The sequence below is a fragment of the Molothrus aeneus genome, chromosome 1 (assembly GCF_037042795.1).
Source record: "Molothrus aeneus isolate 106 chromosome 1, BPBGC_Maene_1.0, whole genome shotgun sequence".
NCBI lineage: Eukaryota > Metazoa > Chordata > Aves > Passeriformes > Icteridae > Molothrus > Molothrus aeneus.
This window is the reverse complement of record NC_089646.1, coordinates 15,044,879-15,061,375: the sequence shown is the minus strand read 5'-3', so window position 1 is coordinate 15,061,375 and position 16,497 is coordinate 15,044,879. Positions and strand designations below refer to the sequence as shown.

General features: G+C 38.9%; 1 protein-coding gene across 6 annotated transcripts in view; it reads right to left on the bottom strand.

Annotated features, from left to right (window-relative positions):
* Window positions 1–4,810: 4,810 nt before the first annotated feature.
* Window positions 4,811–16,497, bottom strand: part of ARHGAP12 (Rho GTPase activating protein 12) — a 73,114-nt gene continuing 61,427 nt past the window's right edge. For 3 of the 6 annotated variants that reach the window (XM_066551739.1, XM_066551763.1, XM_066551770.1), the window contains 9 exons: window positions 15,956–16,060; window positions 15,499–15,597; window positions 12,858–12,966; window positions 11,985–12,104; window positions 9,044–9,142; window positions 6,907–6,984; window positions 5,995–6,129; window positions 5,633–5,735; window positions 4,811–5,216 (listed from right to left, as the gene is read on the bottom strand). In XM_066551739.1, the coding sequence (XP_066407836.1) occupies window positions 5,042–5,216; window positions 5,633–5,735; window positions 5,995–6,129; window positions 6,907–6,984; window positions 9,044–9,142; window positions 11,985–12,104; window positions 12,858–12,966; window positions 15,499–15,597; window positions 15,956–16,060 (1,023 nt within the window). In that variant the 3' untranslated portion in view covers window positions 4,811–5,041. The remainder of the gene's footprint in view (window positions 5,217–5,632; window positions 5,736–5,994; window positions 6,130–6,906; window positions 6,985–9,043; window positions 9,143–11,984; window positions 12,105–12,857; window positions 12,967–15,498; window positions 15,598–15,955; window positions 16,061–16,497) is intronic. The other 3 variants (XM_066551747.1, XM_066551777.1, XM_066551755.1) reach the window with 2 other exon arrangements.

Sequence of the window (16,497 nt, the reverse complement as noted above, 5' to 3'; positions counted from 1 at the left end):
CACTCAGTCACTCAGTGCCAGGGACAACATCCCTGCAGCAGCAGGAGAGCTTGGGGACAGCACTGTGCAGGTCAAGCCCCTGCAGCCAAGCACCACCCAGCCCAGGCTGATAGGAGAGGTTTTCTTGTAAAGAGGTGATTTTTCAGTTCTGTTTCCAGGTTAGTCACCTCCTTTACTGGAACAATTGGACATGTGCATGCAGGAAGCCACCAAGCCACCACCAGCTCAGCATCAGCCTCCTCATAAAGGCAGAGAGCACTGGCACATCAGTGGCCAGGAAACACTGCCAGTGGTTTGATTCCAGTCATTTGGCTACAGCACTTGATGAATAGACAGGCTGACCAATGTTTAACATGTATTTTCCAATGCCTGATATAAGAAATGACAGCTTTTAGTTAAAGTACTTAATTTTTTAGAGGACAGCTGTTTCTTTCACATTACGAATTAACAAGCTATTCTGAGCAGATTTGTACTGTGCAAACAGATCTGAACTAGTTGTGAAGATAGTTTAGCTTGGAGCTTTATTTTTTTGGCATACTCCCACTTTTGAGCTTCATGCATTTGTTTCTTCTATGTGCTGAGATTGTAGCAGACAGGACCACCTGTGTTTCTCAGGATCTGCTGCCACAAGGGCTGGATCTTGGATGGGACCCTCAGTGCCCCCAGAACAACATTGCCAAACTGAGAACAAGTTTATTTTTGTATTGCACAGATGCTGGTTGAAGGGACATAGTTCTTGACTCCCGTTAGCATTAGGATACTTGTGTCCAGGGAAGTTAGACACAAGTGCATCCCTGAGGAGCTGACACACAGAAGCCACTCCAGAAAAGATGGAGAAAGGCAGGAACTGCTGCTTTGCCACCTGTTTGCAGAGCAAATGACCCTTAAAAACATAGCTGGGCCTTCATCTGTATTTTAAGACATGCAAAGGAAGAAAAGGAGAAAATAAAAAGCAACTCCAGCCCACACTCTTGGCAGCCTGGCTCTCTCCCAGGTCTCTGGCCTGGATTCCTGCACTTCTGAGTGAATATTTCTTTGCTATCTTGCTTGTCCATCACACCTGCTTTGTCTGTTGCCTTCAGTGTTCTGCATTTACTTACTCCCACACTCAGGATCTCTCTCCCCTTCCTCAGCTCACTATATATTAGTGTAATAAGCTGTAAAATGAGATTCTATGAAAAATAAAACTGACACTGTACTGGCTTGTTCCACTTAGCATTCTAAGTTTGCTGAACACAACACAGATTTCTTTTATTTTTTAAAGTAGCAGCTGAAATTAGAACCTGTATGGGGAAGTTGTAGGAAACTAATATTAGAGCTGCCATTTAATTCTCAGGGCAATAAAATGGACTGAGAGGCCAAGTTGCCTCTGAATGTCTTTCATGTTGGTTTGTTACACAGTGTGAGCTTGTTTTACAAGTGCTCTGTTTACAAGAATGCTGGGGGAGCTGGAGGGGGGGGGAATGTTCATTTAAGCCCCGCATTCACATAGGGCTACTTTTGTAAAGGCCTGATCCAGTCCTACCAGCTGCTTGCCCACAAAACTTCCCAATTGTGGAGGCTAATTAAGATTCTTCAGAGGAGCTCTCCTCTCCCCAGCGGCTGCAGGCAGCCTCATCAGACATGCTGTCCCTCCCCCTGGGCCAGCAGAATGCCCTACTGTGCCTGCCTTACGTGATGCCTTATGAATTAACCAATTGATTCTGAAAATATCACTACTTTAGGGCTAAATAAAGCTGTTCCCTTTAAGGGGAAAAAAGTCAGGGCTCAGCATAGGAATAAACTGATACTGTGTTACCTATGAACTCCCTTCTCTCTCATGCTGCAAGGCGAGGATTCGCTTGCCAGGATACAGTGAGTTGAGTACAAAGGGAATTTATCATGGATTTCTGTGAAAATAGGGAGGCTTTCCAGAGCCTGGACAATAAGCATGACCTATCCACTTGCAAGTAAATAAAGCTTCCTGCATGCAACTCAGAATTAAAAAATTAGTTTACGTGAAATGACTGTGCATATTTGCCTTGTCTTTTCTGTGTCCACTTCTCTCTCCAGCTTCAAAGTGAAGAAACCTGTAACCAGTCCAGATCAAGCATGGCTCAAAGTTGTTTGGTATTTCTGCTGTGTAGCTGAACACAGCTCTAGTGCTGGAACAAAAATTTCAGCTGGCACCAATATATAATATTGGACCTCCAGTTTCCTTTGAGTGGTCATGGCCCCAAAAATTTATATTCAGGTTTAAATTGCTTATAAACCAGAACGAAATCTGATATAGAGCCTGAACTGAGGACTATAAAAAAAAATTAACTGTGTTTCATCTGATACAGATAGCTTTCCCCTGGTGTGTTTGTGCAAATCCCTCATTTTGATTACCTAAAAGAAAGCTAACTGCAAGAACAAGACAAAATCTTTCAAGCACTGAAGAAACCTAATGTGGTGACATACATAGTTTCATGTTGGCCATAACAAATGTACCATCAGCTTGGACTTCCTCCTCTTCCTGAATGTCTCAAGTGTTTGCCTACACCTCCTTCAAATAAAAAGATTCCTTCTCTCTCCCCAAACTAAAAATTAGAATATTAAGACAACTTCACTGCACAAAACCATACTAGATATTGTAATAACAAAATGCTTTATTTTTGGGGAATACAAGGAAAAGTGTGACATCCTCATAATCAAATTGCTTTAAAAAGGCATTCTTCCTTTGAAAAAGGTAACACTCGCAACAAAAGGTGACCGGTGAACAAGCCCTCTCATGTAGCAGCAAGAATTCTTCCTTTACAGCCAAAGGCAGGGTTTGAATAATGCACAGCCACAGATTCCAAGTCAGTCAATATTTTCTAGCAGGTTAGGGCACAGGCTCAGCACTGCTCGGTGTGAGAGCCCAGAGGGAGGCTGACACCACACCTCTGAGACAGGGCTTTCACAGTTCTCACCCAGGTCGCTTTGCAACAAACCACAAGACTTCACCATTACCACAAGAAGACACTGAGAAAGCCACAAGGTTACTAATCTCCTCACTCATCTCCAAAAAGTCTTCATGCAAGCCCTATGCTCGTGAAATTCTCGTACCATCAGTCTGGTTACAGCTCAGTGTGTCCCCACACGTCCCCTCCGCTGCCAGCCAGGGCTGTGTGTGACAGGGACACAGCAGAGCCAGGGCTACTGACACAATCTCCTCCTCAAGGTAACTGCTTCCTGTACAGCGGGCTCCAAGCTGGGATGTGTTTCAAAGACTGCAAATTTATATCCATAAATTACTTCTGCCCTCTCTGAACCTTATGTTAGAATTCAAGTTGTTAAAGAAGGGGACTGGGAAGTTCCTAAAATTGTCAGGTTAGAAAGTAGGCAATCATATTTCAGTCCAGTGTGACAGCTCTGTCACAAGTGGTATCCATCCATGCTAAGGGGTAAGATACATTGGTCTTGTTCAAAGGGGGCTCGTGGTGTCTGAAGTGGGTATGGTAAACTCTAAAAGAACTATGGGTTTTCTTTATTCAGGTTAGACATAACAAATATGTCAGATACAGCAGTTAGTCTAGAAAAATACATTTAAAAAAATCTTCGGCAGACCATGCTCCCTGTAACAAAATCTTTCAAAACCAATTTTACAAATTATTCTACATTAATGTAAAAAGAAAATCTTAAATTTAGCATAGTGGATTCCATCAAACATCTATCTATCAAAACATGACTTTCACTATCTGCAGATGTTAGAATTCATAATACATTTTTCTAATTTCATTTTTCTAATGTATCCTGTACATATTAAATAATCTAAAAGGCTCTTCTTGTAGTGCATTAACAATTTAGCAAGCACACTCAGTATTTCTCCAGTACCATTTGCATTACAGTTATTTGCCCGCAAATGTAATTAACATCTAAAAGTGCACACAGTTAGATCTCCCTCCCTCCCCATAACCGGTTTCCCTGCTGAAACCCAGACATCCACTGGAAACATTATGCTACTGTAGCTAATCTACCCATGATTAGAAATGTGTGACTAAAGTGTTCAATTATACAGGAACTGACTTATATACAGGAACCAAAAGGACAGCCTGTATTTACATCAAGAATGAACTTCCACTACCACAGCATTATACCAGAACCCAATACAGTGTTACAGTCGGTATTCACTTAGGACTTTAGCTTTAGATCAGTATAACACAAAACTTAGCTCAGGACATACCCTGAAAAAATGAACATGTTTATTAAATATTACTTCTATTATGCCCCACGACAAATAACCATTGCTGGATATTCTTACAAGTTCAGTGTTTGAAATAGTGTAATAGTGTGCTGCTCTATGAAGCAGCAAAGAACTTCCAGAGAGGCTGCTGGGGAAAAAAAGAGGAAGAAAGAAAGAAGTAAAAAAAAAATTAAAAAAACAAACAAACAAACAAACAAAAGAGCCCCACCAAAAAAAAAAAAAAAAAAAGACAAAACAAAAAGCCCAACAACAGAAAAACAGGAGAAAAAGAAGAACAGAGGGCAGCAGACATCAAGGGAAGAATTAGATTTGAATAACTAAACCAAACGGGTAGCGCAAGTCTAGGACAGTCAGGCATGCAGAACCCCCTTGGAAAAGTGTCATACAGATCTAAGTAGGTTGCAATAAACAAGCTTAACATGTAACTTCACTGAATTTTTCCATATCGGGAAAAATGGTAGGACTTTTCCCCATCACATGGAATAATTCTGAGATTAAATTCCAGATTATCCAGTCTGAGATTATTAGTTTTACTCTCCAAGAAATCCAGTGTATGAACCTATATTAAATTTTTCCAATGATACTTTAAAAAGGCAAACTAGAAACTTTTCAATTAATTTTTTATATTGAACTTTTCAAAGAAATTTGAAGTGTTGTCTTTAATTCGCATTAAAGTGGTCAAACATTTCTCCTGTTTCTTCCCTCCCCAAAAGTGCAAAAAACAAGTTGCTGCTTGGTCCACAAACATAAAACATCATATACAGCAAGAGGTTTTCCTTCTGATGGAGTACTGCTGCCAACCCATCACTTCCAGTTTCTTCTGCAAGAAAAATGTCAGCGTCCAAAGATGGAATTCAATTCCAGTAGAATTAACTCTACAATCTGATTCTGGTATACTGTGTGGACTGCTATGTTACCAGTCTCTTTCTCTGGTTTTAATAAGGTAGGACCAAAAACTATTGCTATACTTTGATAGGTCATTCGGTTCTTTTCTCCATTTTCTACAACTCTGAAAGAGAAAACAATGCACAAGAGATGTATCAGTGTTAGGGCAACAGGATGACAGAAAAAGAACACATCCCAAAGCAAATGGCTATTCAGAGTATTTATTTAATGAGCAGTCCTGCTATTAAGACATACAGCTGCTGTAATTCCCCTCTCTATGAAAAAAGTTTTGTTTTGAAATGTCATTCTTGGTCCTCTCACAGTCCCTCTAAAGGACTTGGCAGCAAATATCACAACTTTGCAACATACTGTCTCAAGTCTGGTGCTCTGCAAGCTCATATCCAAACAGATTGATACATGCTTTTATCAAGTCCAATATAAAAAATGCAGTAAGAACAGTCACTTAGTACTCTAAATTGGATTCTTTATCTTTAAGGAAAGATTAGCAACACAAAGTCTTTCCTTCTATCTGTCACTTACCTTTTCAGGTGTCTAAAGAGTACCTGCATGGTGTCCTGATTTGGTTTTGGCAACTGTTTGATTAAATCTTTAACAGCAGGGACACGCTGCCTTGGTTCTTGCTCTGCAAAAGGGTGAGGTTGAGAAACAAAAGTTCAGTATTTTTGTTTAAAACTTGAGCATAAAATTTCAGAGGCTGGGCAGGAAAGCCGCGGTTCGCAGTGCTAATCCGAGATAGGACACTGCCACCTCCCGGCCGGCCCCGGCAGCAATTCCAGACAAGTCACCCCGTTCACAATCAAAACATCCTTCTCATGTCCAAAATCATTTTTAAAATTGTACAGGACTTATCCAAACACCATATGCAAGTTCTCCAGACTTACTAATTGCATTGACAAAGTCATTGAAGTGGTTGTAAGTGAATAGTGGCTCTGGCAATTCCCTGAAGAACATTTTTAGAGCTCCTGTAATGACATGTATATCTTCCCATTTACTGTCATTCAAGTCCAGCTTCTCGTCTGAGAGAGAAAAATAAATAATTAATGATAATACTTCAACTATAAAGGCTATTTTTTTTTAAATAAACTCAACTATTCTTCTGTACTTATTGCTTTCAAAGCAGTGAAGACTTGCTCTACTTCAGCACATTCCATATCCCAATCTGGGATACAGAGCTGCAGCAGCAGATAGAGATGGCTAAATTCTGCCTACTGCACTATAGACATACATACTCCTAGGGCATTTTCCAGAAGGGAATAGGAGCTGCTGACGTAACACAAAATTTACTGTTAGATCCTGTCAATCAGAAAATGAGAGGTCAGATTCTGGATGGGCTATGCTAAGATACTGCCAGAAGAAAGGGTTTTATACACAGAGTACAATGAAGAGGAGCTAAGCCCTCTCCCCACTAAAAGGCAGTAGCAAATCTCACTAAAAAACCCATAAACTTACAATTTTAATGTTAGTACAAGCTTAACATGCTTGCTGTTTTCCCATTAGGCAGTGAGATATTTTGTCTGAAACAATTCCCCTTCTTCAAATTCTATTACCATCTTTTTTGAAGAATTCTATTCTAGCAATGCCACTATACTTCACATGAGACTAAACCTCCAGAATATCAGGTTTTTCAAGTAATGTATATTACACAGTCAGTTCCATAATTCTGAAGTAACTTTACTTCAAGGATGACAGTCATTTCTCATGATATGTTACAGAGAAATCTTTTTCTTTAGCTTTCTATGGACTTCAACAATCTGAAAATAAATGCCATTGTAATATAACTGGAGGAAGCTTACCATGATTGACTGCAAATCTCAGCTTCTGTATCACTGCAAGATTGCCACTAACTCTGTATAAGCCATCAATATCTAATCCTGAAACAAAGGGATAAATCCATTTTAATAACTTACATATGTATAGGTCTACTTAGCAAAATTAAAAGCAAAGGAAACCCACCTTGTAACAAAGAAATAAAAAGTTTAACTATCTTGTTTTGATGGGCAGGGCATATAAAACAGAGGGGGTTTAATTTGCTGGCACAAGTTTGGCAGCATCAAGCTCAAAGTAATCTCTAAAACTTCCTATTCAAGTAGTAATGAGGCAACAGCTCCAAGTTTCCCCAATGAGATCAGATGTCTTGCTTAAGATGCTCTTGGTGGGTGGGCAGGGAATACATGGGAGTCCAACATGCAGTAATCAGGTATTTTGTGGATACAATGTTCAATTCTTAATGTATGGTTAAGAAAAACCCAATCAAGTCATGCATAGAAAGCATCTCAAAGTTGTCAAGTGACCAGGTTTACAAGAAGGAATGATGCACATGCACACTCAGAGCTACCCAACAGCCTATAGAACTAAAATGGGCAGCGCCTGCCTCACGGGATTGCACACTTGACCAGGAAAGAAGAAAACTGTGTCTCTGTGGTTGCTACTGCAGTTATTCAGCAGTGATTAGGAGGTAAAGAATTTATCTGAAAAGCCACTTGGATGCAGCAGGTGAGTCAGTGCCACTGAGAGGGTGAGTGTTGCCAGAATACCTGCAAGTCCCTGAAGCTCCTCAAGTTGTCTGATGCAACAGAGCACAGTTACCAGCACCATCTGACATATCCCTTTTCCCCATAATCCACTAGTCATTCCTTTACAGAAAGAACTGATCTGAAGTGTATTGGTAGAAGGAAGAGTTGGAGAGGTAGGGAAAAAAAGCTGTTCATTTCTGTCAGCTTCCCCTCAGGTATTTAAAAAAGGAAAACTTCACTATCTTCACTGAAGTCCTGCCTTTAAAATAAAAAAAATTAAAAAAAAAAAAACAAAAAACCAACAAAAACCAAAAAAAGGAACAAAGCAAAATAACCCCTTTCTCACAATCTTCAGATGACAAATGGAATAAAGCCTGCTGCCACAAGCAAGGTGGCAGTTTGCCAGACTGGAGTAATGCAATGGAAGCAGTTTTTCTCCCCTCCCAGGCCATAAGATAGAAACATTGACAAAGAGGACTAGAGGCTAAATGAAGATCCCATGGAAGATGCCTTAGAATTCACATGTATTCCCCTGTAACACTTACCCTGATACTCAAGGGAATGTTCTCAGATTAACGGACTGGTAAATATCTGAATGATGATTATGGAGATTCCATAATCCCCTCTCAGTCATCTTTTCCAAGAGATAAGGCAAAGACAACAGCAAGAAACAGGCAAGAAAACCCACAGAGACTACAAGCCAAGCCAGGAGTCACAACCAACAAATTTTCAACAAAAATGTGAAGATGTGCTTTACAGCAGAAAACCCAGAATGTTTCATGTAGCTTTCAAACAAAGTGTTCTCAGTTGTTAGGTAGGAAATACATATTTTTCAATCAAAGCAAACAAAAACTGAGTCAATATGTGGACACTGATAATCTCCAGAATTGCATAAAATATAGCAATTTGTGTAACTGGCTGAAGGGCATCAAACAAGCAGGCTGGTCTTCTGGCAGTCAGTGCATACACAGAGCAGGAACAGAACTTTTTCCTAAAAGTTCATTTCAAGGAAGTTTTAACAGAAGTGACTGCTAGCATGCTTAAACCTTCCAAAAATGAATAGCTGCATTTCAATAGTCTCATTTTTAATCTGAAAAAAAAAAAAACTTGATGAGCTGAGCTCTTCTACTACTTCTTGCACTCCCTCTTCCTTTGGAGCCTTGCTGCCAGGAGGCTGTCCTGCCTTTTCCTCAGCTTGAAATATACTGAAGCAGATCCATTTCTCAGATATAAGATTTCCTCCCCTCTCCCCACTTTGGATCCCACCTATGTCCTCACTCTTGAAAACCCAACGCTAATTCCAGATACAAGTCTCAGATTAGCTTCCCCAAATAAACCAACAGCATTTTAAGATTAAAATGTTCAACATTAAGAGTGGTGAGCTAGAGAGATTTGTAAACAAAAAATTCAACCATACCATGTTCCTCAACATGCTCAATGCACAGCTTCACGAACTTTGGCACCGTGCTGTTTTCTCTTTGACACAAGCTGGTGAGATTTGAACCAAAAACTTGATCTGGAACCAAGTAAAGAGACTGATTTACAGTGGAACAGGACACGAGTGACAGAACTAGTTCAGGTTAAAACAAACCTCTACAAAGGGCAAAGTCTACTGGATACAATTGTTGCAGCATTGGAGAGGAAATAGGAAAGTTTTGAACAGAGTTCTCAGCAGCTCCCAGCGAGAAAAGCTTTCAGTAAGAAGAGCATCAGCAGCTACACGAGAAAGGAAGTTTTGCTACTGAAATCCTTTTAATCCATCAGGTGATACTTTATGAGTCATTTCATCAATAATGTTATAAGAAATGTAATGGATGCAAATGTGTCCTGTTACACTCCATTCCTGTCCCAAGATCAACATGCATTTATTGCAATCTTTGTTAAAAATTCAAAGAGATTATGAACTTTAACCGGTGTGAAAGCTTTTGGCATTGCTTGGGAAAAAAACTCTGCAAAATGTCATCTTTCCCTGCACCCACTGTTTAACACAGCATTATATATTAATTTACTTTAATGTAGAGTCTTCTGACATTATTAAGTTCTGACGTAAATTTGTAAATGACAGACTTTTACCTCAGAGCTCTGAATGGATGCAAGTCTGACCATGCATAGGCAACCTGGCTGCAAGGTCAGAATCTAAATACAGATATTTATGGGCAATGGTAAATCTGAATCTTATTTTCAAAACTGCACAATCCATGGGGAGAATTTTCCATCATAAAGTGGTGCAAAAATGAAAATTAGCTTGGACAGAGAGGAGAATCTTGCAATGTCTCAGTGAATTTTAGCAGCATGTTAAATTCTTCTTGCTCAGATTGTTATCACCAAAACCTTTGATAGATGCATTTCTATGACTTTCATCAAAGATACCCAAATAATAGATGGCCTCTTCTGTTCAGATGCATGAAGGTGACATGGGGTCTTGAGACAGAGAAGCAAAGATTCCACTCTTATAGGGAAGGGGTGTTTGTTGGTTTGTTTACTCTGTTAAATTAGGTACATAAGTGGCCATCTTCCAGAATCTGGTGTGTCTTACTTCAGAGCTTCTGCAAAAGAGAGACTGCTCTTGCATTTGCATCATGCACAGCACCTAGCCCATTTTTCATGTTCAATAATTCCAGTAGATTAACAACTCTTACATCTTGACTAGTGCTTTGGGAAACCCAAACAGCACACCAAACCAATTTTACAGTATGAAAATGGGCATTTAATGGCATTATTAGCTGGATATGATAAGGCCAGTGGTCCACACCACCTCGGTGCTGTGGCAGCTACTCACGCAGCGAGCTTTATAAGCAGAATCAGTAGCAAAGGATTGAAAAAGCCCACGCAGCAGAAAGCCAGGCTAGCATGCAGCTGTGGCAGGTAAAGCAATGCAGATTAGGTAGCAGAAGAAAATAGTAGCATGTAACAAAGTAATTTGCTACAATTGCCTTCGACTTTAATAATTACAACATATACAGAAGTAGTATTTTTTCTTCACATCTTAAAAGTAATAACTGTACTTTTGATTTTCCACATAACAAAACTTTAACACAGTTCCTTCTCCACTTAGTGCATGCTGTTTCAAGTGGATTTTTTCTTCCAGAACTTTTCACTAGTTTTTCTGCTCATACTGGATTTGCCAAGCTTTCCATTTACTAAGCTTGTTCTGCAGCAGCCACCAAAGTAACACTGGGCTTTTAAATGAAGACTTCTGCATTCTTCATTCATACAATAATGTACAGTGCCCATCCAACTTTTAAAACTTACACCAAGCTTTTAAATAAAAAACAAACTCCTCATTCCTTAATACCTTTATTAAAAATCCAGTCATTAGCACGCACATGTACAAGTTAAACTTGGCTTAGTGTTCACTGTTGCCAATGTCAGAAGTTACGTCACTGAGCCATGACATGAATATTAAGTTGTAAAGCAGAGCAAAACGTCAAAGTCTGGGAATAATGCTCCCTTATTCCAAACAAAATTTCCATCATTTACAAGTAAATTATATTTGCAGATACACAAATATATCAAATGCCACATGCAACAGAAGCACACCTGTTAAAGTATGCGGTGAGGCAAATCACAGTAGGATTTGGTCTGGTATTTGCCTACCCATATGCTATTTTGACCCTAGTAGAGTATCACCTACAAGTCCTGCTAAAGCATACAAATAAATAAATAAATGAAGTTTTACAATGAGTACCAAGTCAATAATTTACACAAACACATTAACTTAAACCTGTGCAAATACTGTTCTCTCAAATTGTGACAAAAAGAAATTTTTCATAACTTTGATTCAAGAGTATCTGTAACACTCTTCATGAAACAATTAAAATAATGTATACATTCAAAAAAGGTTATGGGAAAAAGATGTTTAAGCTAAGACTCCTGTAACCTCATCCTGGTTTTCCTAAATATTTAATTTCTTATGATATGGCACATGATTGTCTGGTTCCACTCGGACTAAAACACCCTTGGGTGAGCACACGCACTCAGCTTTGTACCCAAAGGGCTGTTCCTTCCCCTGTTTGCACAAATCAGGGTCAGATATCTGGATTTCCAGCTCAGAAGGGTGGAATGCAGTGCTTCTTAGCTAGAGAGTCCAAGTCCAAAGGGGCTCCTGGGCCCCCAGTTTTCACTGCAGTTCGGCCAGCACGGAGCCGAGGGAGAGGGATCCTCTGAGCAGTTTAATGGCCAGTAACAGCACTGAGAAGTACAGCAATCACCAGTTCCACTATTCATCCAAGACTTTTGTTAAACCAACTATACACATGTATTTTACTCTGAAACTAGACCATTTTAACCCCATTTTACACATGAACTACTAAATTCAGCTTTTCAAATTATGTCCTTTGTTAAAAAGGTTCATTTACCCTTAATGTAGCCTTTTTCACGGACAGCTTGTAATGTAGGGCGCCGTGTAAGAAACTTCTTGAGCTTCGTTTTGGTCTTTTTCTGATCTGTGGAGTCTATATTGCTGGGTGCTTTCACTGCTGAAAACAGAAACGCATTTGGCATTACTACCCACAGAACCAACACTGCATTTATCAGCCAAGGAACCAGCATTAAAAGAAAAAAACAATTATCCTCCAAAACACACAAAAAACCTACTTGAATTTGCAAGTCATCCCTAATTTTATCCTTAACTTTCTGGAACTCCTTGTAAATAGCATCCATTTCTCAAAGTACCAAGAGACAACGCTGTCATTAAAAACTTGCAAAACCAACTAAACAGTAGCTTACACAGGGAATTGATGTGGAAATTTCCAAGTGCAGCTATGTTTCAAAACCAGTCCTGCCTCTCGTTAGATTAACTATCTTGAAAGAATTAAATACTTTTTTGAAAATTTCATATAGAGCCTGGAAGGAAGGGAGAGAAAACAGTTTGCCTGGTAAGTCAGATACTATTTCTGTGCATTTGACAACACCTTGAAAATAATTAATTTCACCACTGCTTATTTTCCCGTTTCAAATGTGTCATACAACAGGAGCTAAAGACATTTCACACTTCTTTTCTTCTTCCTTTTTTATAGTATGATTAATAAAACATGGGAGAAAATTTACCAAGTGGCATCAAGATGTAGAATAAACTATGTTAAGATTGTTTCCAAATTCCAGTAGTTTCATTTTTAGCTGTCCTTTTGAATTCTTCCCTATTTACACAAAATACTGAAGATGCAGAAAATCAAAACTGCCATCGCTAGAATAATTTATAATAATAAATCAACAGAAAATTTTCAACTCACAACGAAGTTTCTTAGAGTCTTTATTTTCTTTCTCTTTCTCTTTGTCTTGTTTTTCCACTCCAGGCGAATCTGGTACCTCATCATCTAATGCTTCATCAGACTCTATTACCTGTTGGATTTAAGAAGATATGCAGTGCTCAGTTTGCCAGTTCAGAAAATACAGCATTAACACACACATTTCCTGCAGACAGTTCTACAGTACACAGATTTTCCCCATGACATTCAGTTTGTTCTTTCCTGAACTCTAGATGTTAAACATCTTCAGAGACAACTCTCATTGGCAGAGTGAGTAACTTTGAGAAACACTATTTATTCATAAGACTCAATAAAGAAAATGTTGCTGGACATTGAACAAAGTACAACCAACCTTTCATGATAACACTTCATTACATCAACCCATAAACAACAGAAATTATTTTTGGTTGGGCTTATTTTCCAAATCCAATAGACAAACATCAGCTATTTAATGGTCTGCCACAGAAATGCCTGACTGATGGATTAGAAAAAAATTTCTAGAGCATTTACCCAAATTTTTTTCTCTATAAGTAAAATTTTCTTAATAGAAAATGGAACTATCAGTTGGAAAAATCTCACTACTATCAAAACATACACTGAATTCTCCCAGAAAAATAAGTGTACCAGTGTCTAAAATTCTTTCCCAGTGTTCCTGCTATCTCAGCATATGCTCATTAAACATTGTCAAGTGAAAACACAGATCATGCTGAAGTGTGGAGGCAGATTCCAGAGTCTGCTGATCTCACCTGCAGCCCAGGCTACGTGTGTGACTGCAGACATACTAGGAAATGGGGAAAGAAACTTCCTCAGCTTCAGTACAACATATTCCCTTCCCAACCTGTGCATGTCTTACCTCACTTCAGCTGAAGTGAACTGGACTGCTACACAGTTGCCAAAATCTGACTGTAGAGTGCTTTCTTTTACAAGGAAGGAAATCCTAAAATGAGGCAAGGCTGTGCCCTCCAGAGCACTGAGCAGCAGCATGACTTCCTGGACCAAGCTGTACTTTAACCTGTTACCTTTAAACACCTTCATTCCTGTTCCTTTTCAAAAGCTTTGGATAGCCTTTTTACACATCACAGATCAATATATTCAACTGCCCAAATAATGTCCCCATTAAGGATCCTCTGCCACTCTTCAAGAGGCCTCAAAGCTTTTTAGGATTGGCATATTTTAAAACTATTAAATGCTTTGGAAAAAAGTCATCTGGGATCTAGTTTGTACTATGCAACAAGTCTAAAGTAAAAATGAGGAAATTTCTGCATTTAAAAAAGAGCAGCCACATCCTTTGCAGGTTCCTCTTGTACAGGACACTGCCACAACAGAGCCTGAGGGAACAAAGAGAACAGAATCTGATCTGCCTTTTCTTTTGAAGAAGATCTTGTCATGCTGGCAATAGTACCTTGGTCATGGGAAAGAGATCACAGCTATTTTTACCATAAACTTTCCAAAATTAAAAGTTGGCTTTAGATCTGATGGATTTTTGTACCCAAAGCTTCAGTGCTTCAAATTATCAGGTACTCTAATGCACTTTCTTGACTTATGCCTTGTAGTCTTGGGTCTCTTGGCTACCAGCTCCCAGCAGTATCCATCACCATTTCCTCCAGAATGCAGATAAACTCTCCTTATTCCACCATTCCTCAACCAAACATGTATTACCTCACATCTCAGCATATCTCAGTCTTTCCATCTTCACTCTTATTTAAGCAGGGAAGGAGTGGCCTCAGTTGTGTTACACAGGGCAGGCAGGAGAAGGGGTCCCTGAGTGACTGGGAGACTCTGCCTTGCCTGGGTATTAAGGGCCATGACATTCCCACACCAGGGACAGAGCAGATTAGGAACTATACCACGAGTGCTCAGATAGAAACTCAACCATTCATATTAGCCTGCTGTGGTTTGGTGGAAAACACCCATATGTGAAAAGCACTAACAGAGCTAAGAGAAATGAAAGCCACTGACTGGCATTGAAAGCAATGTAACTGGAGCTTATGGACAGCAGTCAAGCCTGGAACTATTAAAAAGTAAGAATACACATGAAGTAAACTTGATAGAGAGCAATATTTTCTCCAAGATCTCCTCCAACTTCTGAATTTAAAAATTGTTAATCCTATTTGGCAATATCAAAAGCAAACACTTGAGCACTTCTCTGATAATTAAATACTTGGCATTATGCTGTCAGATAAGAAGAGATAACACAGTATTTTGCCAGGACTTTCAATCTGCACTTCAGTGCAGCTGTAATAAGTGAAGAGCAGTATCAAATGCTAATAAATGTACGTCATTAAGTTGTCCCTTGGCCATCCTCCCCCTTTCATTCCCTCTCTATCAGAACCTTTCAGGTCACTGAGACAGAACAAGTATTTGGCCAGAGAAGTAAGTTCATTTCTGAGATGGATGTCAGCCCACACCTTCTGCATCTTAAGCCAGTGGACCATCTTTCTCCCTTTGCCACTATTAATTATATTTCACTCACCACCACCAGGAACTGCCATATTCTCAAACTCCTGCCTGCTCCCAAGAAAATCAGTAAATGAAGATGCACATGAAACTTTAGAAGTTGTTGTATCAATTAGTTTACTAAATAATATTACTGTGAAAATAGAACCTTCATGATACAAATACATACCTGATTATTGATGGTGTAGTTAAGAACTTTATACCATTCATTAATAAAGCTGTCATTATCTGATTGAATTAAGAGCTCAGTACCTTGGCGAGTTTTTAGCTTTAAAGAAATAAAAACAGATATCATCAGAACTGATAAACACACTACAGTTCAGAAATAAAATCATTTAAATCAAATTAAACTTCTTACTGGCAAAATTGTTAGCTAATACACAGACAGTCAAGAACATTTACCAGGGAGAACAGCCATTAACAGTCTGCTTAAAACTGCAAAGCATATCCCATACAGACATATTAAAAATGGACATTTCTTGCAGGTACTAAAATAAGAGCTACATTTAAACAGGTAGAAGTGGATAAAACTCAGTTTAATGAGTTTTTGATTTTAAGCTTAAAGAAAATTTCATACATCAGTAATTGAAATGCATATAATTCTGCATTTAAATAAAATAATTTACCTCAATAACATTCTTTTTGCTGGATTTGTCCTTCGAGGCCCAGTCAATCAAAGCCCCTTTGAGATCCACTGTAAATTCTGGCTTAGATTGATTAACACCAAACTTCTGGAAAAAATTATGAACAGTGATGATAAAAATAAACCTGAGGAAATTCTTTACAGTCTTGCAATCTTTTAAATATAACATGTATTATTTACAGTCTATACAACTTAGACCAGTTACTGTACTTTTGCCACCAATCAACAGGCATGACACCAGGAAAACAAGAAACCTTCCACAGAACAACCTTTAAGCATGTCTGTTACAAGCTGCTCAGCTTAAAGCCCTCAAAATTCTACAAATTTAAATGCCAATCAGATTCCAGCAGGGATTTTTTTCCTATCACAAATGGCAGAAGTCCATACAACATTTGATTGTAGCTTGATTTTAGCCAAGCTAGTCCCAAGCTTTAAACAAAACCAGCTAATAAGTAACTGAGCAAAACACCCCCAAACATTCTGCCACTTTATCAGTGGTTGTATATAAAACCAAAAATCAAACTA